The sequence below is a fragment of the Microcaecilia unicolor genome, chromosome 1 (assembly GCF_901765095.1).
Source record: "Microcaecilia unicolor chromosome 1, aMicUni1.1, whole genome shotgun sequence".
NCBI classification, from domain to species: Eukaryota; Metazoa; Chordata; class Amphibia; order Gymnophiona; family Siphonopidae; genus Microcaecilia; species Microcaecilia unicolor.
This window is the reverse complement of record NC_044031.1, coordinates 141,004,054-141,029,372: the sequence shown is the minus strand read 5'-3', so window position 1 is coordinate 141,029,372 and position 25,319 is coordinate 141,004,054. Positions and strand designations below refer to the sequence as shown.

The window sequence follows — 25,319 nt, the reverse complement described above, 5'->3', positions numbered from 1 at the left end:
GGGGTCATGAGAATTTTCAGTTCCTAAAATGGGGGTCACATCAGGGAAATGTTTAGGAATGTAGTGGATGGTTACAACATTCCCTCTCCAAGGAGCCTACCATCTAAACTCCAACATAGGGGGTGTGCATGAGATACTCGGGCAGGGATGGAGAGGGAGATTCAAACAGAAGTCTCCAGTTTTTACATTTAGGTCTATATTTATTATGGTGCTTTTACCGCAAGCCCTATTTTATGTAATGGGACCTATATCCTAATGCTGTTTTTAAATGCATTGAAAGATTTCTTCAGGGATTACAGTATATAAGAAATTTAAATAAAAAAAAAACAACACGGTAGTGCACTTTAGCACATTTGGCCTTTAGAACAGCACTCACCAATCTTTCTGTGGCTGTGATCTCAATTCACGTGACACAGAAAGCATGCGATCCCCAGGTGGCATGCACTAATGATGTCCTATGGTTTGGGGGTCATGATCACAGTTAAGGAAGCTCTGCTTTAGAGCTCTGATCAACATGCTGCACTGCTAGCTCATTGCCTTTGATGTGATATTGTTACTGTATGACTGAACACATACCATGTTTTGCTAGTTACCACACCTCTCTACTTTAGATTTGTAAGGAACTAGGCAACAATCTGGGGAATGGGGAGCCTATTCCGGAATGATGAGCTCCACCTTAACCAGGGGGGGACCAATTGGGTAAACATAACATCAGGGTATGTTAGGGAGGTAAAATTCCTTGATGAAATCAAGGACTGCTTTATACAGCTGGTATAGGAGACAACAAGAGGAGGAAAAATTCTAGACTTAGTCCTTAGTGCAGTGCATGATCTGGTGCAGGAGGTAATGGTGCTGGGGCTGCTTGATAACAGTGATCATAATATGATCAGATTTGATATTGGCTTTGGAGTAAGTACTCACAGGAAATCCAATATGTTAGCATTTATCTTTCAAAAATGGAGATTATGATAACATGAGAAGAACGGTGATAAAAAAACTTAAAAGGAGCAGCTGTGACGGTCAAAAATATACATCAGATGTGGATGCTGTTCAAAAATACTATCCTGGAAGCCTAGGCCAAATATACAGTATTCCATGTATTAAAAAAGGAGGAAGGAAGACCAAACGACAGCCAGCATGGTTAAAAAGTGAGGTGAAGGAAGCTATTAGAGCTAAAAGAAAATCCTTCAGAAAATTGAAGAAGGACCCGACTGCAAATAATATGAAACAGCATAAGGAATGGCAAGTCAAATGCAAAGTGCTGATAAGGAAGGCAAAGAGAGACTTTGCACAAATGATTGCATTGGATGCAAAAACACATAGTAAATATTTTTTTAGGTATATTAAAAGCAAGAAGCTGACAAAAGAATCAGTTGGACCACTAGATGACCAAAGGGTAAAAGGGGCACTCAGGAAAGACAAAGCCATAGCGGAGAGGTTAAATGAATTCTTTGCTTTGGTCTTCACAGAGGAAGATTTGGGAGAGATACCAGTGCCAGAAATAGTATTCAAAGCTGATGAGTCAGGGAAACTGAATGAAATCCCTATAAACCTGGAGGATGTAATGGCACAATTTGACAAATTGAAAAGTAGCAGATCACCTGGACTGGATGGTATTCATCCCAGAGTACTGATAGAATTGAAAAATGAACTTGCGGAACTTTTGTTAGCAATATTTAATTTATCTTTAAAATCAAGCATGGTACTAGAAGATTGGAGGGTGATCAATGTAACACTAATTTTTAAAAAAAGTTCCAGAGGAGATCCGGGAAATTATAGACCGGTGAGCCTGACGTCAGTGCTGGGCAAAATGGTAAGGACTATTATAAAGAACAAAATTACAGAGCATATTCAAAAGCGTGGATTAATGATACAAAGCCAAATGGATTTAGTGAAGGGAAATCGTGCCTCACCAATCTATTACATTTCTTTGAAGGGGAGAACAAACATGTGGATAAAGGTGAGCCGGTTGATATTGTGTATCTGGATTTTCAAAAGGCATTTGACAAAGTACCTCATGAAAGATTCCAGAGGAAATTGGAAAGTCATGGGAGGTAGTGTCCTATTGTGGATTAAAAACTGATTAAAATATAGAAAACAGAGAGTGGGGTAAAATGGTCAGTATTCTCAATGGAGAAAGGTAGATAGTGGGGTTCCCCAGGGGTCTGTGCTGGGACTGCTGCTTTTTAACATATTTATAAATGATCTAGAGATGGGAGTAACTAGTGAAGTAATTAAATTTGCTGACGGCACGAAGTTATTCAAAGTTAAATAGCAAGAGGATTGTGAAAAATTACAAAAGGACTTTTCGAGGCTGGGAAACTGGGCATCCAAATTGCAGATGACGTTTAATGTGAGCAAGTGCAAAGTGATGCATGTGGGAAAGAGGAACCTGAACTGTAGCTAAGTAATGCAAGGTTCCACAATAGGAGTCAATGACCAGGGAAAGGATCTAGGTGTCATTGTTGATGATACGTTGAAACCTTCTGCTCAGTGTGTGGCAGCGGCTAAGAAAGCAAATAGAATGTTAGGTATAATTAGGAAAGAAATGGAAAACAAAATGAGGATGTTATAATGCCTTTGTATCGCTCCATGGTGCAACCACACCTCGGATATTGTGTGCAATTCTGGTCACTGCATCTCAAAAAAGATATGGTGGAATTAGAAAAGGTACAGAGAAGGGTGATGAAAATGGTAAATGGGATGGGACGACTTCCTTATGAGGAAAGGCTGAAGTGGCTAGGGCTCTTCAGCTTGGAGAAAAGACGGCTGAGGGGAGATAGAGGTCTATAAAATAATGAATGGATTGGAATGGGTAGATGTGAATTGCTTGTTTATTCTTTCCAAAAATACTAGGACTAGGGGGCATGCAATGAAGCTACAAAGTAGTACATTTAAAATGAATTGGAGAAAATATTTCTTCACTCAACATGTAATTAAACTCTGGAATTCATTGCCAGAGAATGTAGTAAAAGCAGTTAGTGGAGTTTAAAAAAAGGTTTGGATAGTTTTCTAAAAGAAAAGTCCATAAGCCATTATTAAAATGGACTTGGGGAAAATCCATTGTTTATTTCTAGGATAAGTAGCATAAAATGTATTGTACTGTTTTAGGATCTTCCAGGTACTTGTAACCTGGATTGGCCACTGTTGGAAATAGGATACTGGGCTTAATGGACCTTAAATCTGTCCCAGTATGGCAATACTTATGTATTTATGTACTTATGTAAGGCAGCTGAGGAACATGGGAGGAGGAAAGAGAGAGGGACATAGAGGAGAGTTGCTGGATAGGATGGGGAAGGGATGCAGAGGGAAGATGGATGGTGGACATGGAGAGAAACAAACAAGTGCTAAATGGACAAGGAGACTCTGGCTAGATAGTTAAGAGAAGGCAGAGGAAAGCAGAAACCAGATACTGGGACCAACACCATTAGAAAAATTTAACGACCTGACGACAAAGGTAGGAAAAATATTTATTTATTTATTAGTATTTATTTACCACCTTTTTGAAGAAATTCACTCAAGGCGGTGTACAGTAAGAATATATCAAACACGAGCAATAGGCAATTACATCTGTAAAAAATATTTAAATAACAGTACAAAGTATGGCATAGTATACTACTTACAGTGTCAACACAATATGTAATAGAGCATTTTAAGTGATAGTGATGGGTAAAGCAAGTATGGAACAAGAGAGTAAGACAAGTTAGAAAGCAAGGTGACTAATTTAAAGAAAGTTGCACATGAGGTCAAAGAGATGATTAAATATTATCTCAGCTAGGGTAGGAGTGGATTTTATTTTCTATTTATTGATTAAAATATATCAGTTTTTTTGGAATGTGCATTTGCCAGATCTGGCCTTACATCTCCAGCATAGCAAGCCACCCTTGGCGTTTCTGCAGTTATCTAATGGGTCAGATGTACTAATGGATTTTTCCCATTTTGTGCAGATGGGGAAAAAGTTGGTGCATCTGGTCTATAGTGTACTGCTACCGGAATTTGCTTTAGTGGGGCCCATTGTAGGAGAAAATGAGGAACACAACTTTCACTGCTGTTGAAATGCATTAATTCAGAAAGTATAAATGTACGCCACTTTTAAAGACTGATATGGCCTGATGCAGAAGCTAGATCATTCATTTCATTGCTTGAACAAACTTTTCTTTTCTCTGTTACCTCAACAGTGTGATCAAAAGTCTTGCGAGTGTGAAAAGGGAGAACAAGGAGCACAAGGGCCTCCTGTAAGTCTAATTTAATTTTTACTAATGAGATGGAGACACTATGAAATGCTAGATAGTAGAAGCTGGTGCTAATTTAAAAAAATAAATACATTTGAAACGACTGAGAATATGGTTTACATAATAGTAAACTGAAAATGAAAGAAAATGAACTATTAGAATAAAGAAAAGGAGAGAAGAAATTATTTATTTATTTGTTACGTTTGTATCCCACATTTTCCCACCTATTTGCAGGCTCAATGTGGCTTACATAGTACCGTAAAGGCGTTCGCCAAGTCCAGTAGAGAAATAGATACAGGGTGATGTTGTGGTCGAATAAGGGTTCATGTGTTTCAGGCACAAAGGGGATCGAAGAGAGGAAAGGTTATGTGGAGGGGCATAATCGAATGGCGCCAACCATCTATATGGCCGGTGCCGCAAACAACGGTCCCGAACTGTATTATCGAAAAAGATGGCCGGCCGTCTTTTGTTTCGATAATACGGTTCTGGCCGGCCAAATGTCAGAGATGGCTGGGTTTGAGATGGCCGGCATCAGTTTTCGCCGATAATGGAAACCGAGGCCGGCCATCTCAAATCCGGCCAAATCCAAGGCATTTGGTCGAGGGAGGGGCCAGCATTTGTAGTGCACTGGTACCCCTGACATGCTAGGACACCAACCGGGCACCCTAGGGGGTACTGCATTGAACTTCAAAAATTCCTTCCATGTGCATACCTCCCTTACCTTGGGTGCTGAGCCCCCCCAAATCCCCCTTAAAACCCCCTCCCCACAACTGTACACCACTACCATAGCCCTTAGGGGTGAAGGGGGCACCTACATGTGGGTACAGTGGGTTGGGGGGGGGGGGTTTGGAGGGCTCAACACTTACCACCACAAGTGTAACAGGTAGGGGGGGATGGACCTGGGTCCACCTGCCTGAAGTGCACTGCACCCACTAAAAACTGCTCCAGGGACCTGCATAGTGCTGTCATGGAGCTGGGTATGACATTTCAGGCTGGCATAGAGGCTGGCAAAAAAATGATTTTAATTTTTTTTTGGGTGGGAGGGGGTTGATAACCACTGGGGGAGTAAGGGGAGGTCATCCCCAATTCCCTCCGGTGGTCATCTGCTCAGTTGGGGCACTTTTTTGAGACTTGGTCCTAAAAATAAATGGACCAAGTGAAGCCGGCGAAATGCTCCTCAGAGCCGGCCTTCTTTTTTCCATTATCGGCCGAAGCTGGCCATCTCGTAACCACGCCCCCGTTCCACCTTCCATACCCTGCTGAAACGCCCCCTTGAACTTTGGCTAGCCCTGCGATGGAAAGCAGTTGAAGCCGGCGAAAATTGGCTTTCGATTATACTGATTTCGCCGGCTTCAGGAGATGGCTGGCCATCTCCCGATTTGTGCTGGAACATGGCTGGCCTTCTCGTTCGAAAATAAGCTGGATAGTGTCCATTAAGAGCTTTGGTTTTGCTATGTTGCAGAGTGTAGGTGTTTATGTTGGGTTGGTAGGGTATGCCTTTTTGAACAGGTTGGTTTTGTCATGTATCCTGGGACTTCGCCATAGATAGTTTTGTGGACCAGGGTGCAGATTTTGAAGGTAATATGTTCTGTGATTGGGAGCCAATGCAGTTTTTCTCGGAGGGGTTTGGCACTTTTGAATCGTGTTTTACCAAATATCAGCCTGGCTGCTGTGTTTTGCGTGGTCTGGAGTTTCTTTGTGAGTTGTTCTTTACATCCCGCATAGATTCCGTTGTAGTAATCTGCATGGCTTAGTACCATTGATTGTATTAGGTTACGAAATATTTCCCTCGGGAAGAAAGGTTTTACGTGTTTAAGTTTCCACATTGAGTGGAACATTTTCTTTGTTGTGGAGTTCACATGGCTCTCAAGTGTGAGGTTGTGGTCAATTGTAACGCCGAATATTTTCAGGCTATCTGAGATAGGGAGGGTGTGGTCTGGGGTGTTTATGGTTGTGGATTTGTACGTATTGTGTTGAGATGAGAGGATGAGGCAGTGTGTTTTTTCAGGGTTAAGTTTCAGTTGAAGTGAATTAGCCCATGAGTCCATGGTGTTCAAACTGAGCTTGATTTCATTGGTGATTTCTGTCAGATCATGTCTGAAGGGACTGTATATTGTGACATCGTCTGCGTAGATGAACAAGTTGAGGCCTTAATTGGATAAGGACTTGGCCAGTGGGATCATCATTATGTTGAAAAGTATTGGTGATAATGGTGATCCTTGAGGTACTCCACAGTCTGCTTTCCACGGTGGTGATATGTTTGAATTTGATTTCACTTGGTATGTTCTGGTGGTTAGAAAACCCTTGATCCAGCTAAGTATATTTCCACCAGTCCCGAAGTAGTCTAGGATTCTTAGTAGTATGTTGTGGTTTTACCATGTCGAATGCGCTTGACATGTCGAATTGGAGAAGTATGCTTTTACCTGTAGCTATTTCCTGCTTGAATTTGGCCAGGAGAGTGACTAGCACAGTTTCGGTACTATGGAGGGGGCGAAATCCTGATTGTGATTCATGTAGTATTGAGAACTTATCCATGTAGTCAGTCAGCTGTTTAGTCACCATGAAATATGGGATGAAATAAGAAAAGAAAAAAAAAGATTGGATCAGGACACATGTGTGCTAGAAAATCTTGATTTAGGGGTCCTTGTACCAAGCTGTGGTAAAAGGGGGTCCGCATTAGCGGATGGGTTTGCCATGCGCCGAGGCCCCCTTTTACCACAGCAGGTAAAAGGGTTTTTTTTTCAAAGAGGAAGTAAATGGCCATGTGCTGTCAGCACATTGGCGCACAGTCATGTACTCCTGGAGCCCTTACCGCCTCCTATTTAGGAGGCAGGAAGTATTCTGTGCTAACCTGGTGGTAATTGTGCAGCGCACAGCACTGCCTAAATACCACCGGGTAAGTCCCCGGTGCTAGAAAAAAAGAGTTCCTAGCACCAGAAATGGCGCACGGCAGAAGCCGGAACTACTACTGGGCTCCAGAGCAATCCCAGCGGTAGGGCCGATTTGCTGCTCGCTATTGGCACGGTAGCCCTACTGTGACTTGATTAAAAGGCCCCTTAATGCATATATATCTTTTACTCTCACCAAAATAGATTTTCATTGAAATGCTGCCCATGATTTTATTTCTAAGGAATGAAGCACTATTTTGGACATAATTGCTATATTGTATTATAATTTTGCCTAACGTCAATCCTGGTAAAGGAAGTAATGGGAGAATGATTGGATGTTTTAAAAGAGTTCAGTTTACTTAAGGCTCAGTCCAGTCCAGGAAAATCTTACCAGCATGGGTGCTTATGTATAGAGCTCAGACCTAGCAATGACACTGAAAGTAATGGAGTAAAGGTTTTCAGGTATCTAAAGCATATTTAGGAGTTCTGATTTTCGGTTATAATCAAAAACTCCCAATAAGGCACCCCAGAAGATTTCTCAGCTATGATGACGCCACCTGGCAGCTGTCATCACAGCTGAGTGACATCATCATAGTTGGCCACTGGTTGTCATCACAGCTGCGTTACATCATTAGAGTCGGCAAACTGCAGCAGAATCCCTCCACTGCAGGGGCGTAGCTAGGTGGGGCCATGGGGGCATGGGCCCCCACAGATTTAGCCCTGGCCCCCTCTACTTTCAAGACCCCCCGCCACCAACCCTCCCTCGCCACTTTCGATCCCCCTCCTGCCGCTGCCTCCCCTCTCCCGGCACCATCAGGTACCTCTGTTGGCGGGGGTCCCCAAACCCGCCAGCCGAAGTCTTCTTCAGCGCCGGTTTCCAGCGCCTTCGCTGATCTGTTTCTGTCAGGCCTGACTCCTGACATCCTTCGTGCACGTCCTGTATTTAGCCCCGTGCAGGACATGCATGCAGGACTGACAGAAACAGATCAGTGAAGGCGCCAGTGACCGGTGCTGAAGAAGACTGGCTGGCGGGGGTTGAGGACCCCCGCCAGCAAAGGTACCTGGCAGCGGCGATGGGGGAGGGTCGACGGCGGGAGGGAGGGGGTTGAAAGTGGCGGGAGGGAGTCGGCGGCTAGGGAAGCGGCAAAACTGTGCCACCCCACTTCGGGCTCTGGACCCCCCTTCCGCCGAAGTCTGGCTACGCCCCTGCTCCACTGTCTGCTGTTTTGCTGGTTGTGCTGCTGTCACTAGAAAGGCTTGCAATGAGAGAACAGGCACTTGTGTTTCAAAGCCTTTCTAGTGAAATAGCAGAGAGGGTCGGGAGTAAGAGCAAAAATTCTTGCTGCTGGTGGGGGGGGGGGGGGGGGGGGGGGGGAAGGTGGTGAGGGTAAAAGAAAACTGATACAGGGGTAGGAGAAGGTAGTAGTTGTTCCTGGGCTGGGAGAATGGGGGAGCTGATTCAAGGGACTGGGGTGGGGGGTTGTTGTTGATGCAAAGGGCTGGGAATAGAGGGATTGGTCTGTTGCTGATGCAGAAGGTTTGGAGAAAATGGGCTATGGCTGATGCAGGGTGCTGGGTGGCTGTTGCTGATGCAGAGGGGTGGGAGAGAGGGGGATGATGATGATGTAGGGGGGCTAGGAGGGGAGAGGGATTCAGCTATTCCTGATGTAAGCATCTGGGAGAGAGGGGGCTATGTTTGATGCAGGGGGATGAGGAGCTGTTGCTGATGGAGAGAGTGTGAGGGTGTTGCTGATGCAGGGGGCTGGGAGAATGGGGTCTGATGCTGTTGATGGTGGTGGGAAAAGGGGGGCTAGCACTGGAAAGTTGTTTTTGGGTCATTGAATAGAATCCGACTGGAATCCACTCAGGACCGTAGCGAGCTGTAGTTGTGTCCTGTGTGACTCACCCACTGGTGCCCCCTCCCCCCCCCCCCCACTTCACTACCACCAATGAAAAGAGATGATAGGCTGGGAACAATGTTTCTACCCCTCCATATTTGCACCCTGTGGCTGAATCAACTTAAAAAGCTACTACAATTATTTTTTTCACAATGCAAATATACCAATGAACTGCTATATTTTATGACTCTAGGAAAGCCTAAAAAATAAACACCTAAAATCAGAAGCACTAAACATATTGCATTCACAACTTCTATATGTCAAATAGACTGGTCCTGTAAATTATACATGGGAGAAATGCAGAATGGTGAGCTTTGCTAGTTTTGGTTTGTTTTACTAGAAGTCGAGGTCTGGTACTTTTTTGTGGTGGTATAGGAAGAAATGTACTGTACCTTTACAATATTTGTCTTCTTTATTCCAGGGTGCGCAAGGAAGGAGTGGTGAGAAAGGCGAGCAAGGACCTAAAGGAAAACAGGTATGGAATAAAACATGATTTTAAAAAATAAAGCCAATATTTAGCCATTGGCTGTCAGCGGTTTTTATCTGAATTGTTTTACTGGTTTCTACATTGTGGCTCCGGGTTAGGTATAAAACTACTACCTATTTCCTGTCCAGCTGGCTGAGCCGCAGGGCTGATGAGTAGGATGCAGTGCTCAGTGTGAACCCAGTCTTGAACTAGATGAATGGAGCTGAGTGGTGTCCAGGATGATAGAGGATCGGATTCCATGTGAGAGGAGCAGGAAACCCTGGAGTTCTAGAGCTGCAGCACCAGAGAAGCCAAGTTACCCAGATCCAGACTGGAGATTTGTGGCCAGTCCAGATTAGGAATTTATATTCCAAAGCAGTGTGGGATTGGTAGTGCCTGATCCTGCCCATTGAAATCAGTGTTGCAAATCCCATACTGCACTATGATGAGATGGTTAGAAATCCAGTACTGTCCTAAAATCTCCAGCCTGGAACTGGGTAACTTGGCATCTCTGCAGCATGTAGCCTTGCAGGAGATATTTTTGTGCTGATCACTCCAAGTGCCATTCTTAAAGGTGACGTTGCATTTGTTTCTACAGCCTGAACTCACATAACAGTCTTTTTATAAACACTGACTGCCACCTGCTAAATTAGGCCTGGCTATTCAATTCTGGGCCTTATCTGGGTAACAGCACTGAATATCTGAATCTTTGGGGGTGCTCAGAAGCTGTCCAGATATGGATGATATTCAGTGCCGTACTCACATAGTTAAGCAGGCAAAGTTAGGACTAGGGTTGCACGTTAATCGCAATTAATGCTGTGATTAATGCATTAATCATTAATTGCAATTTAAATAATTAATTAATGATTAACGGCCCTCTGCCTGCATGCATGCACACATGCCCAGTCTGCTCCCCTCCGGGACCACCGGGAGTTCTCCCCTCCCCTCCCCTCCCAGTTTACCTCTGTAGTTGTCTCGCAGTAAATCTTCGCCCTGCAGCGGCTGGCAGCATATTGAAATATTGCCTTGGCCTGCACTGGGCCTTTCCTTCTGACCTGTCCTACTACTACTACTACTTAACATTTCTAGAGCGCTACTAGGGTTACGCAGCGCTGTACAAATCAATAACTAAGGACGGTCCCTGCTCAGAAGAGCTTACAATCTAAAGGACGAAATGTCAAGTTGGGGTAGTCTAGATTTCCTGAGTCGAGGTGTTGTGATTAGGTGCCGAAAACGACATTGAAGAGGTGGGCTTTGAGCAATGATTTGAAGATGGGTAGGGAGGGGGCCTGGCGTATGGGCTCAAGGAGTTTGTTCCAAGCATGGGGTGAGGCGAGGCAGAAAGGGCAGAGCCTAGAGTTGGCGGTGGTGGAGAAGGGTACTGAAAGGAGGGATTTCTCTTGAGAGCGGAGGTTACGGGTAGAGACGTAAGGGGAGATGAGGGTAGAGAGGTAAGGAGGGGCTGCAGATCGAGTGCATTTGTAGGTTGGTAGGAGAAGCTTGAACTGTATGCGGTATCTGATCGGAAGCCAGTGAAGTGACTTGAGGAGAGGGGTGATATGAGTATATCGGTCAAGGCGGAAGATAAGACGTGCGGCAGAGTTTTGGATGGACTGAAGGGGGGATAGGTGGCTAAGTGGGAGGCCGGTGAGGAGTAGGTTGCAGTAGTCAAGGCGAGAGGTGATGAGAGAGTGGATGAGAGTTCGGGTGGTGTGCTCAGAGAGGAAGGGACGAATTTTGCTAATGTTGTAGAGGAAGAAGCGACAGGTCTTGGCTATCTGCTGGATATGAGCAGAGAAGGAGGGAGGAGTCGAAGATGACGCCGAGGTTGCGGGCAGATGAGACGGGGATGATGAGGGTGTTATCAACTGAGATAGAGAGTGAAGGGAGAGGAGAAGTGGGTTTGGGTGGGAAAACAATAAGTTCAGTCTTGGCCATGTTCAGTTTCAGGTGGCGGTTGGACATCCAGGCAGCAATGTCGGATTAGCAGGCCGATACTTTGGCCTGGGTTTCCGCAGTGATGTCTGGTGTGGAGAGATACAGCTGGGTGTCGTCAGCATAAAGATGATAGTGGAAACCTTGAGATGAGATCAGGGAACCTAAGGAAGAGGTGTAGATTGAGAAAAGGAGGGGCCCAAGGACAGATCCCTGAGGAACTCCAACAGAGAGCGGGATAGGGGAGGAGGACGAACCATGAGAGTGTACTCTGAAGGTACGATGGGAGAGATAAGAGAAGAACCAGGAGAGGACAGAGCCCTGGAACTCAAAGGAGGACAGTGTGTCAAGAAGTAGGTTGTGATTGACAGTGTCAAAAGCGGCGGATAGGTCAAGGAGGATGAGGATGGAGTAGTGACCATTGGATTTGGTGAGGAACAGGTCATTGCAGACTTTAGATAGTGCCGTTTCTGTCGAGTGTAGGGGGTGAAAGCCGGATTGAAGCGGATCGAGGATGGCATGAGAGGAGAGAAAATCAATGCAGTGGCTGTGAATGGTATGTTCAAGTATCTTGGAGAGGAAGGGTAGGAGGGAAATGGGGCGGTAGTTGGAGGGACAGGTAGGGTCAAGAGATGGTTTTTTGAGGAGTGGTGTGACCACAGCATGCTTGAAGGTGTCCGGGACAGTTGCAGTGGAGAGAGAGAGAGGTTGAGGATATGACAGATGGTGGGAGTGATAGTAGGAGCGATGGTGCTAAGTAGGTTGGTGGGGTTGGGGTCTGAGGAACAGGTGGTGGATTTCGAGGAGGAGAGGAGATGGGCGGTTTCCTCTTCGGTGATATCAGGAAAAGAGGAGAAGGAGGCCTGGGTTGGTTGGTTGAGAGAGTGGGTTATAGGATGAAGAGGAGGAGAAGGTTTGGTGGTGAATTCGAGGTTGATCTTCTGGACCTTGTCACGGAAGTAGTCGGCCAGAGATTGAGGAGAGAGTGAGGGGGGGGGGGGGTGGGAGCAGAGGGCACTTTGAGGAGGGAGTTGAGGGTGACGAAGAGACAACGAGGATTAGAGCTGAGGGAATTAGTCAATTGGGTGTAATAGTCCTGTTTGGCGAGGAATAGGGAGGATTGGAAGGAGGATAGCATGAATTTGAAGTGAATGAAATCAGTATGGATGCGAGATTTCCTCCAGAGGCGTTCAGCCGAACGGGCGCAGGAGCGAAGGTATCGGGTGCAAGGGGTCAGCCAGGGCTGGGGATTGGTATGCCTTGTGGGACGGGAGATGGACAGTGCAAGGGTGTCTAGAGCAGAGGAGAGAGTGGCATTGTAAGTGGAGACAGCTTTGTCAACAGATTCAGAGGACATGATGGAAGGGAGGAGATCAGAGATACTAGAGGATAAGGTGAGGGGGTCAACAGCCTGGAGATTTCTGGAAGTAGTATTTAGTGTTGGGCGAGAATGAGGGGGAGGGTGCTGAAGTGTGAATGTGATTAGGTGATGGTCAGAGAGAGGAAGAGCTGATGCGCGGAAATTGGAGGGTGAGCAAGTAGAAGAGAGGACGAGATCAAGACAGTGGCCAGATTTGTGAGTAGGGGTGGAGGAGCTCAGTTGGAGGTTGAAGGAGGAGGTAAGAGTGAGGAACTGAGAAACATATGAGTCGGATGGGTTATCAATGTGTATGTTGAAGTCACCAAGAATGAGGGATGGGGATGAGGGCTCAAGAAAAACGGAGAGCCAGGCATCGAAGTCGGTAAGGAAGGAAGGGAGGGACTTATTAGGGGGGCGGTAAATGACTGCAACTCTGAGTGGCAGCGGGTGGAATAGACGGATGGAGTGAACTTCAAAGGATGAGACGCAGTGAGACTGAGGTAGGTGGAGAGGTTGAAAACTGCAGGAGGGTGAAAGTAGTAGCCCGACGCCGCCTCCGCGACCAACTGGGCGGGGCGAATGGGAGAAAAGATAGCCTCCATGGCATAGGGCCGCGATTGAGGCAGAGTCATCAGGGGTGAGCCAGGTTTCAGTTAGGGCGAGCAGTTGAAGGGAATGGGAGATGAAGAGATCGTGGGTGAAGAGAAGTTTGTTGCAGATTGAGCAGGCGTTCCACAGGGCACACGAGAAGGGGAGGGAGGGGAGCCTCCCTCTGACACAACTTCCTATTTTCAGAAACGGGCGCTGGGTCAGAAGGAAAGGCCCGGTGCACGCCAAGGCAGCATTTCAATATGCTGCCAGCCACTGCAGTGTGAAGATTTACTGTAAAACAACTGATGAGGTAAACCAGGAGGGGAGGGGAGAGCCGCCGCTGCCTGGGAGAGATGGTGGGTGGGCGAGCGAGCGAGGGAGAAGGCAGGAGGAATTGAGGGAAAATGCGGGAGAGGAGGCAATAGAGAGAGAGAATGGTTGAAGGCACAGGGGACCATGGAGAGAGAGAAAGAATGGGTGAAGACACAGGGAGGCACATGGATGGAGAGAAAGAATGTATGAAGGCATGGGGGCATAGAGAGAGAGAAAGAGAGAGAGAAAGAATGGGTGAAGGCACAGGGGGCCATGGAGCGAGAGAGAGAGAGAATGGGTGAAGACACTGTGGGGCACGGAGAGACAGAGAATGGGTGAAGGCACAGGAGGGCACATGGAGGGAGAGAGAGAATGGGTGAAGGCATGGGGGGCCATGGAGAAAGAAAGAGATGGGTGAAAGCACAGGCATAGAGAGAGAGAAAGAGACAGAATAGGTGAAGGCACAGGTGGACACAGAGAGAGCGAAAGAGAGAACGGGAGAAGGCACAGGGGGTGGAGGGAGGGAGAGAGAGAGAATGGCTGAATATGCAGGGGGGCATGGAGGGAGAGAGAATGGGTGAAGGCACAGGGGGGCATGGAGAGAGAGAATGGGTGAAAGCACAGGGAGAGAGAGAGAGAGAGAAAGAGAGAGGGAGAAGCCACAGGGGGGCACGGAGAGAGAGAAAGAATGGGTGAAGGCAGATGGGGGCACGGAGAGAGAGAGAGAGAGAGAGAGAGAGAGAATGTGAGGGCACAGGGAGAGAGAGAGAGAATGGGTTAAGGTAGAGGCGGGCATGGAGAGAGAGAGAGAGAGAGAAAAGGTGAAGACCCCCCAAAGCTACAGTACCTGTTCAATGACTGGTGGGGTAGCTGAAGCCCCGCCAGCTGATGAAATCCATTTCCTGAGTCACCCCCTTCCTCCTCGTACTGCCTCAAGAGTGAGGAAGTCAGTGGGGTGCCTCCAGCTACCAACGCTTGCTCTCCTCAAGCGTTCTTAGTTTGTGCATGAACTGAACATGCTCGAGGAGTGCCGGCATCGGTGGCTGGAGGCACCCCATTGACTTCCTCGCTCTTGAGGCAGTACGAGGAGGAAGGGGAACACTTTGGCAGTGGATTTCTTTCTGGCTTTGGCATCCCCATCAGCAAAGGTATGATATCTAATGTGTGTGTGTGGGGGGGGAGTAGAGGAAATGTGCCCCCTGCTCATCCCTGTGCCCCCGCATGAACAGCTGGCTATGGCCCAACTTCAATCGTGCAATTTATCGTGAGACAAAAAATTTTAATTGCATGATTAATCAGGATTAAAAATTTTAATCGACATGCAGCCCTAGTTAGGATGGCTATTTATGTGGTCCTACTTGCCTGGTTAGCTATGCAAGCACTAGATGCTGCGTTCGGCACCTAACTCTTTCAGGAAATCCAGATTGCCCCAATTTGACTGCCCCTATCAGACTGACTGCTCACGTGTCCTTTAGATTATAAGCTCTTTGAGCAGGGACTGTCCTTCTATGTTAAATTGTACAGCGCTGCGTAACCCTAGTAGCGCTTTAGAAATGTTAAGTAGAAGTAGAAGAAATGTTAAGTAGAAGTAGAAGAAATGTTAAATGTTATGTAGTAGAAGTGAATGTCACCAGTGCTGATATATCTCCCTGCTCCGTCCAGACTCCACTCCTGCACAACCCTGGCTCTAACGGTCGAGTACCACTCAGAGCGCATGTTCAGTGACTGTCCAGTTAAGTGCGGCTGAATAGTTCCTCCCAATCCACTCACCACAATTTAACTGGGCAGGAGCCTCTCCTTTGAAGTTAAATCGTTATGAATATCAGGCCCATTAATTTAATATGTCCTAATTCTTCTAGTTTATGAAGCAGTTTCATGTGAAATAGTGGTAAAGATGAAGTAATATATTTTCACAAAACGGTTCCCACAGGAATGGAATATTTTTCTTATCCTATCATAAAAGGGGACCTATTTTGTCTCAGAACCTCCTGCAGTACAATATCCTTGGGTTATTCTTAAATTGGGCTTATAAATAGTATCACAGACTGTAAAGAATGTATTTGTCTCTAGGAACTACTTCCTGCTAGACCTCTGCACTGCAGGCAAAGACTGGGGGAATGTTTTTGCAGGCATGGATAATCATACAATGCATTCTAATTCTTATTAACCAAGTACACTTGAACCTCACTACCAATCAGTTTAAAGGGATCTTTTACTAAGCCCTGGTAGCATTTTTAGCTCACGGTATAAATCAGCTGGCGATAAACGCCAAGACACCCATTATATTCCTGTTTAATACTAACTGATTTCTACTGTGAGCTAAAAACACTACCGTGGCTTAGTAAAAGACTCCCTAAAACTGTAAAATGAGCTGTCTTCATTCATTCTAGATTACATTGAAAGCTCATTGTCTGTGTGTATATGAAAAGTTTCAGAGTAAGGAATTGAAATACGATGCTGGAATCAGGCAGTGCAGTATTTTTCACAAAGAGCAGTAAGCCATCAAAATCAAAAGTAAAAAAGACAATGGGACCTGATGAAGGATATCATGAAGTATTGAAAGAGTTAAACGAGGTGCTATCTCTAGTCTTCATGTGAAAAAAAAAATGGAAAAGATCAGATGTGCTACCACTTTACAAGTGTGGTAATAAGGAGGAAGCAGAAAATTACAGTCCTGTCCGTTTATTAGTGGACAAGAAATTGATGCTGTACTGAGGGACAGGATAGTGTAATACCTTGAAGCCAATGGGTTTCAGGGCCTGAGGTAACACGGTTTATCAAGGGAGAAATCTTGAGAACTAAACTTAAATTATTGATGACAGTGAGAGTAGACGATCAGAGAGCAGCAGGAGATGCACAACCTTTGACTGTATTGCAGATAGACAACAGCTGAGCCACCTTGTTAGTCTGGGAATTGTGTGCAAAATTAGACACTGGATGAGATGCTGGTTAATCAACAGGACTTAGAGGGGGCAATTTTAGTAAAAGTACATTAGAATTTGCACGTAACGCACTATAACGCAAGCTATTACTGCATGAAAAGTTCAAAAGTAATGTAACTACGAGTAGGGGCATTCCCAGCATGTCAACTGCAGGCTTGGCGTTAAAATTTCCATTACTGCACACTGCTCTAGTTGAAATTAAGACACAGACACTTAGCCCCTCTGCGTTAATGTCATATTTCTCAGTGCTCAGTTTATGCAACAGGTTAACTGTAGTGTGCTGGCGATGTTCCTTCTTCGCCCATTCCCCCATAGCGGAAAATGCCATTAACACACGACTTACAGTGCACAAATTTTACCGCAGACACTGTTACTGCGGTCAGACCTTAGCTGTTACTACATGCTAAGTGGTGCACTTAACAGTTGAATGCGGTTTAGTAATAGGTTCCTACATGTTTATATCATCACTCAAGGGGGCTCTTATAAAATTGTTCAGTTAGGAGGCTAACTGTGCCTGTTATAAAAAAAAAAAAAAAAGCAGGCATGCTAGAGGTAGACAAGATAAATGTTGCCTTAAATCACTGTTTCTCAATCATCTCCTTGAGACCCACCTTGCCAGTCAGGTTTTCAGGTTTACTAGAATGAATATGCATAAGATAGATTTGCTTATGTGCAAATTTATCTTATGCATATTTATTGTGGTAATTCTGAAAATCTGACTGGCTAGGTGTGCCTCCAGGAGAGGTTTGAGAAGCACTGTCTTAAGTAACTGTAAACTGTTCAAAGGTATGGCAATTATACTTTAATTTAAAAAAGTAATAAAAAAAACCCCCCAAATAAGTCAAATGGGATGCAGAAATCCAAAGGACACACTTTTTTTGAAATAAAGAACTAGCATCAAGAAGGAAACAGACCGGGGTGGGGAGCTTCATTTCTTATAACTGTGTGGTAACCAGCCAGCGTGACAACGCAATTGGGAAAGTTATTTATATACTTGGGTACAAAAAGGAAATGTCACTAGTAGAAGAGAAAAATAATACTGGCTATCTACAGGTCTCTCTTGAGATATCAGCCAGAGAACTGTGTTCAGCTCTGGAGGTCACAAGGTAGAGGCAATGCAAAGGAGGCCCACCAAAATGGTACTATAAGCCATAGAGAGAAAGAATGAAGGAATATGGATTCACTCTAGAAGCAGGAGAAACATTGCAAACCTTCAATACCAAGCAGGCTTCGATAAAGTACGAGAAGATAACATGTTCCATTATATGACAAGCAGTCAAATGAAGCTAAAGGGAGGGAAGTTTAAAAGACATATTGACCCCAGAGAATCCTTAGTGGCAGAGAAATGAAAAGAGTCTGCATTGTGGTAAGAAGAGAAAGTGGCCAGATCACGTTTCTGGTGAAAGTTAGTTTTATCTACATTCTGGATGCAGTTAAGTGAATATTGTCTTGTATAGTTAAAGTAGGCTTTCAAGGCAAAATATTTCATAAGCTGCTTAGCGATCAGATCACAAGCTGTGTATTAGCCAACTAAGGGCCCTGTTTACTATGGTGTCTCTAATTAGCACACGCTAAAAATGCTAGCACGCCTTTAGCACAGCTTAGTAAACAGGGAGCTAAGTTTGAGTTGGCAGATGGAGGTTAAAATGAACATTGGGGTGCTAGGCATCGGATCTGTGTTAGCACTGGATTTGGGTTTTGCAGGGAGATGTTGTAATGAACATTGGAGTGCTGGGGGTGGAATCAAGGTTGAGATGGAGGGGCATGTGGATTTATAGAGTAGGGTTTCAAGGAAGGAGAGACATCTGGGTGGGGGAGGAAGGTATCCGAACAGATCAGGTATCAGAGATGGGGAGAAGGCAGCGAGTGCTGTGTCCTGAGGTACATAAAGAGCTGGGTTTATTCTGCCATTTGTGTGCTAAAAGTTAAGCTGCTAGCAGTCCAAATTCTTCCTTTGATCTTACCCAACCTCAGAATGTCCACAGTTTGCACAGTAAATATATAGCTGTCCAGTTGTATTTAGAAGGTTTTCATTTAGCCATATAACTCCATGGTGGTTAGATCACTTTGATAATTTACCTCTCTGAATTCTCTGTTAAGAAGATGAGAAGGTTTTTGATTTTGAAAGATATTTGGAAAATAAAATATAAGATATGAAATCCTGATGGAATGAGATCTAATTTGTACAGATGCTCTTCTACCTCTTCAGTCTGAGCAACCTCTTTAGGGAACCCTTTTACTAAAGCTTAGCACAAACTAAATGCTAAGAAGCCCATTGGTATAAAATGGGTTTCTTAGTGTTTAGTGCATGCTAAGCTTTAGTAACAGGACCTCTAGATTTAATCTGACAGGCTAATGAAACTGTGCATTCATTGACTAACTTATTTTTGTTTTAAGGGTGATTCTGTGAAAGGAGAAGAAGGAGAAAAAGGTGCAACGGTGAGTTCAGTTCATTGGGAATATATTCATGAACAATATTTACAAAACAATACGGAGGGGTGACAGAAGAGTACAAATGGTTACCTGAATGACTTTGGAGGGGCAATATTCCTCTTGGTCAGGACAGATTATTACCAGATGAGGTTCACCAGCCCCCTTCTTTGTGAGAAATGTAGAGGTCAATATTTCAAGGGGTGATGGGGTTTGATATACCACCTTTCTGTGATACAATCAGAGCAGTTTATATTTATTATATGCAGGTACTTTGATCCTAGTGGGTCACAATCTGAGTTTTTGTACCTGGGGCAATGGAGGGTTAGGTGACTTGCCCAAAGTCACAAGGATCTTCAGTAAGAATTGAACTCAGTTCCCCAGGTCCTCAGCCGTTATGCTACTCCTCCAGTCCTCTGTGATTTATTTTAAATATGTTACTATGTAACTTCCTGGCGTGTCAAGCTAGTTATCCAGGTAGCAGCAGCTGTTACCCAGATAACTAGCACTTACTCAGCTCAGGCAGTGATAATGCAGTAGCTTTATCTGGATAATGCCACTGAATACCATGTCTGATTGTCTTGCACTAGCTGGGTAGAATCGAGGCATTACAGGTGCATTGCTAAGGTGACGCAGAAAGTTGTCCAGGTACCACTGATATTCAGCGCTGGTAGCTAGATAACTATCCAGGCAAGTTGGGGTAGAGCAACAGCTGTCCTAACTTGTCCAGGGATCCTTGGCACTGAATATCGGCAGTATCTGGATAGCTTCTGGCAGCCACTGAATACCTGGATATTTAGCGCTGGTATCTGGGTACGAAGCTGTGTATTGAAAAACCCATGGCACATTAAATAACACTGATTGCTGTGGGTTTAATATTACCCTTTACTGTTTTTGACACTTCAGTAGTTCATGTGGAGGGGCATTTTCGATATGACGTCTAAGTCCAACTTTGGACATATTGAAAAAAATGTCCAAAATCTGAATAGCAAAGAAGGTCATTTTCAAAAAAGAAAAACATCTATCTTCTGTTTTTGAAAATAGAAGGGTTGTGATTTGGACGTTTTGTTTTTTGGTCCATTTTCGAAAAAAACACGTCCAAGTGCAAAATGCACAAAATCAAACCATTGGGATGTAGGAGGAGCCAGCATTTTTAGTACACTGGTCCCCCTGACATCCCAAGGAAGCAATAGGGCACCCTAGGGGTCACTGCAGTGGACTTCGTAAAATGCTCCCAGGTACACATCTCACCATTGCTCCCTTTCCCTTACCTTCTCTGCTGAGCCCTCCAAAACCCACTACCCCCAACTGTACACCACTACCATAGCCTTTACGGGTGAAGGGGGCACCTATATGTGGGTACAGTGGGTTTCTGGTGAGGTTTGGAGGGCTCGCAGTTTCCTCCACAGGTGTAACAGGTAGGGGGGACGTAGGAGCCTGGGTCCACCTGTCTGCAGTGCACTGCACCCACTACTAGACTACTCCAGGGACCTGCATGCTTTTCTGATGGACCCGAGTATAACATCTGAGGGTGGCTTAGAGGCTGGCAAGTAATGTTTTTCATCACATTTTGTTTTGGGGAGGGGGGGTTAGTGACCACTGGGGGAATAAGGGGAGGTCATTGCTGATTCCCTCCAGTGGTCATCTGGTTATTTAGGGCACCTTTTGTGCCTTATTCATTATAAAAACAGGTCTAGCTTAAAACGTCTAAGTTTTAGTCCTGGACGGTTTTGTTTTATTCCATTATGGCTGAAAAATGTCTAAGTCTTAGGAACGCCCAGGTTCTGCCCTGAACCCGCCCCTAGCATGCCCCCTTGAGATTTGGATGCACTTCTGACGGACTTCAGAGAAAAACGTCTAAAAATAGGCTTTGAAAATACTGATTTGGACATTTGTATTTATTTATTTATTTATTTGTTACATTTGTATCCCACCTTTTCCCACCTATTTGCAGGCTCAAAGTGGCTTACATTGTACTGGAGAGGCGTTCGCCAACTTTGGTATGAACACATACAAAGTGAAGTTGTGGTAAAATAAAGTTCATGTGGAACAGACACATTCAGAATCGTAGAGCAGAACAGTTGTGTTATGCTATTACGTGCTTTGGTTTCGTTGTGTTGCAGAGTTCAGGCATTTAAGTTGGGTCGGTAGGATATGCCTTTTTAAACAGGTACGTTTTTAGTGATTTCCGGAAGTTTAGGTGGTCAAACGTTGTTTTCACGGCTTTTGGTAATGCATTCTACAGTTGTGTGCTTAAATAGGAGAAGCTGGATGCATAAGTTGATTTGTATTTTAGTCCTTTGCAACGTGGATAGTGGAGATTGAGATATGTTCGTGTTGAGCTGGACGTGTTTCTGGTTGGTAGGTCTATGAGATCTGTCATGTATCCCGGGGCTTCGCTGTAGATAATTTTGTGAGAAAAGTGTCCAAATGCAGACTTATGCGTCTTTTGAAAATGAGCCCAGTGGCCTCCCTGACTGCTATTCGATCAGTTCATTACCATGTCTTTTTTCATGGCGGTCCCTGCTCTGGTCTTCTTTCTGAGAAGCTAATTAGAGTGAGGTGAAATTGATCTTGGTGAGACTTGGTTGTAAGTTTCAGGCCTCTTTGGATTATCCCTCTACCCCTCTTAGATTACATAACCAGACAGATGCTGGCACACTATTAAGAGAAGATGGAAACCACAGTGTAAACCAAGCCATGGATTGCATGCCTTCTGGTTCATGACTAATGTAATCGGCAAAACAGATATAGTGGCCAATACTAAACTGTGTTAACATTGGCTAGTAATGTGTGCAAAGACTTTGTCTAATGTGTGTATTAATAACTGAAATTAATGACATGCAAATGAGTCACTCATTACAGCATACGTCAGGAAATACTTTTTTACGGAGAGGGTGGTAGATACCTGGATTGCCCTCCCGCGGGAGGTGGTAGAGATGAAAATGGTAACAGAAATCAAAGGATCCTGTATGGAAAGAGAATGGAACCAAACAAACTTAGTGGTACTTAGATAGCAACTCCAGTAATTGAGAAACAAAGCCAGTGCCGGGCAGATTTCTACGGTCTGTGCCCTGATCATGGCAAGAACAAATCAAGATCAATTATGCATATATTGGGAAGACTGGATAGAGCGTACAGATCTTTATCTGCCATCATCTACTATGTTACTATCAGACTCATTTTCAAAAGAGATGGACGTCCATCTTCCGACATAAATTGAAACATGGACGTCCATCTCCAAGGGATGTCCAAATGGGTATAATCGAAACCCAATTTTGGACGTCTCCAACTGCAGTCCATCAGAAGGACGTCCAGATCTCAAAGGGGCGTGCCAGGGGTGTGTTCAAGGCGGGACTTGGGCGTTCCTAAGACATAGACATCTTTCAGTGATAAAGGCGTCCAAGACTAAAACTTAGATGTTTTGAGCTAGACCTGTTTTTATAACGAATAGCTGCAGTGGGAATTGAACCCACTTCCCCAAGATCAAAGTCTGCTAAAACTAATCACTAGGCTACTCTTCTACTCCACACAAGAGGTGCCCCAAATGACCAGATGACCACTGGAGGGACTCGGGGATCACCTTCCCTTACTCCTCCAAATCACAAAACATTTTTCCAAACAGCACTTTCAAAAGGAAAAGATAGACTTTTTGTTTTTTTAGAAAATGACCTTTCCTGTTCTGATTTTAGACGTTTTACAAAAAACGTACAAATTCGACTTAGATGTTATATCCAAAAATGCCCTTTCTGTATTTGACTTGCCCAAAGTCTCAAGGAGCAGCAGTGGGAATTTAACCCATGTTGCCAGGATCAAAGCCCTCTGCACTAACCATTAAACCACTCCTCCTCTGTTTTGGACATCTTGCATTTGGACGTCTTTTGTTCGAAAATGGACCAAAAACAAGGATGTCCAAATCACAAAGATTTCCAAATCACAGGACGTCCTTGGTATTTTCAAAATGAAAGATGGACGTCCATCTTTTTTCGAAAATGACCTTTTCCCTGCCTCCAAATTTGGACGTGTTTGTAAAACGTCCGAATTCTAACTTAGACGTTTCTTTCGAAAATGCCCCTCTATGTTACATACAGTAAAAAATATATATATATTAACTTGGAAAGTAATGCAAAAACGTCATTACACTTTCCAGAGTGTAGTTAAGTTTGTGGCATTAATTCATTTGTTTTAGATTTTGTGTGTTTTAGCGGGTGTTATTTTTGGCTGTCTGAATTGCCAATAAGTTATTTAGCATACTTTTTCATTTCTTTACTTTATTAGCATAGTTTATGCATGAACCTTAATGCATGCTAATTTATGCATGTTAATGACACTAATTCATGTAAAAGACCAGGGCCACCGTGGTGGTGGTGGTGGTGGTGGCGGGGGGGGGGGGGGGGGCAAGATTCCCCAGTGCCAGCAAGGCTTCCGGAGGCAGGCAGAAGGTTCTGCTCCCTCAGTCTGTCTCACTTCTGCTTCTATGTGTCGGAACACTGGTGATTGTATTAACACGATAACCATTTGTATCAGGAAAGAAAGTCAGAAGACAGAAAAGAAGCACACACACACACCAGGGGCAGACTGACCATATGGGCAATTGGGCAGAGCTTAAGGGTACATGGCTATGGGGGTCCATGGCTATGGGGGGCCCAGTGCTTCTCTCCCACATTCCCGATATGCGACATCCTTCTCTCTCCTCCGGGACACCCCGTCTCCTCCCCCTCTTGTGTTCCCATCCCTGAACCTCCCCCCCCCCCCCCCCACCTTTGCAGGCAAGGGCACCGGCAGCTAAATTGGCCATCTGGTGCTGAAGCTGGAACTTCCATCTGCTGTGGCCTGTCCCCTGCTGACATCACTTCCTTCTTCCACAAGCATGGGCCGAGGCAGAGGAACATCTGATTTAGCAGTGGGAACAAAGAAAAAGGTCAGTGGCAGGGGAAGAGGGAGGCAACAGGACTGAGGGGTGGTCAGCAACAGGACCAAAGGGGGTCAATGGTCCTCATTGCCCGGGGGCCCAGACCACTCTCAGTCCGCCCCTGACACACATAAACCATGACAGCAGATATAAGGTAGCACGATGCAAAAGGGAGCCAAAAGCAGCGGTAAATAATAAAAAAAAAGCCTTCAATTGCATCTTAAATTATTTAGAGAGATCAGCAAGGTAGAGAGGTCCTGGGGGTGTGATGGGGAACCTTCATTTTTACAGAGCATCCAGAGAGTACTGGTAAGGGGCACACTTACATTTCTAATGTATGGGGGGGGGGGGGGGGGCAACAGAGTCCAGGAGAGGTGTACAGGTTTTATAACACAGTAGTGAGTAGATGAGGCAACTTTTCTTATTGCAATGATTCCTTAAACTGGCTCCCTGGGAGCAGTGGCAGCTTGTACTTTATTGGGCTGATGCTCCTGAAAGAAAGTTAATAACCTCTTGAGGTGTTAACTTTCTGCTAATAAGGCAAGTTGCAAAGTTTAACTAAAAAGTTGTGTTAATCATTTTGAATAATAATTAGCTGCTTTGCTTGTATTTGCATGCCTCACAATTCATTATTATTAAACGTGTGTTATGTCAAAAATCGCTGTGTCAGGCTGTGTTCTTGGCAAATAATGCATGTCATTGTCAGTTAAAATGTGGTACCGCTCTAATGCAACTCCAAAAATAGGGGCCTTTTCAGATATGGATCCAAAAAAAGAACAAGTTAACAATAAAATCAAATGAATAAATTAACTCAGTCAAAAGCTTGTATCAAATGGAAACAGAAAGCCAAAATCAATAGCTATTACAAAAATAATACAGAAAGATAAGATTAATTGAGTGTGGATTAAGCAAAACAATAAATCTTAATAAAAGATCAAACAGAAAGCTTCAAGAACTGGATCAATAGAACAGGGGTGGGAAGATAAACAACAAGCTTGTAGAGGAAGACCTCTTTATAGAAAAAAGCCCCAAATGATGTGTATTCCAGATGTCACAAGCAGCTGAGCTTCTAATCTGTAGCAATAACTCACAAACTCTACAAATAAATTCCCACAGTGAAGGTCTGATGCAGTAAAGGATTTTCCTCATTTTGGGCAGATTCACTTTCGTTGCCATTGGAGAAAACATTCATGAGTCAGAACCGGAATGGAAGAAATCCTTTAATACATTTGATCCGCTGCTATACAAGTTCTCTTTTTGATGTAGTGGTAAAGACAGATTGAAATACCATAAGTCTATCAAATACAATCTTTTAGTTAGTGCTTAAGGGGCCCTTTTACAACGCTGCGGTAC

General features: G+C 44.6%; 1 protein-coding gene across 2 annotated transcripts in view; it reads left to right on the top strand.

Moving 5' to 3' along the window:
- Positions 1–25,319, top strand: part of COL28A1 (collagen type XXVIII alpha 1 chain) — a 378,659-nt gene that overhangs the window by 16,433 nt on the left and 336,907 nt on the right. For both annotated transcript variants that reach the window (XM_030200920.1, XM_030200909.1), the window contains exons 5-7: positions 4,179–4,235; positions 9,440–9,493; positions 19,022–19,063. In XM_030200920.1, the coding sequence (XP_030056780.1) occupies positions 4,179–4,235; positions 9,440–9,493; positions 19,022–19,063 (153 nt within the window). The remainder of the gene's footprint in view (positions 1–4,178; positions 4,236–9,439; positions 9,494–19,021; positions 19,064–25,319) is intronic.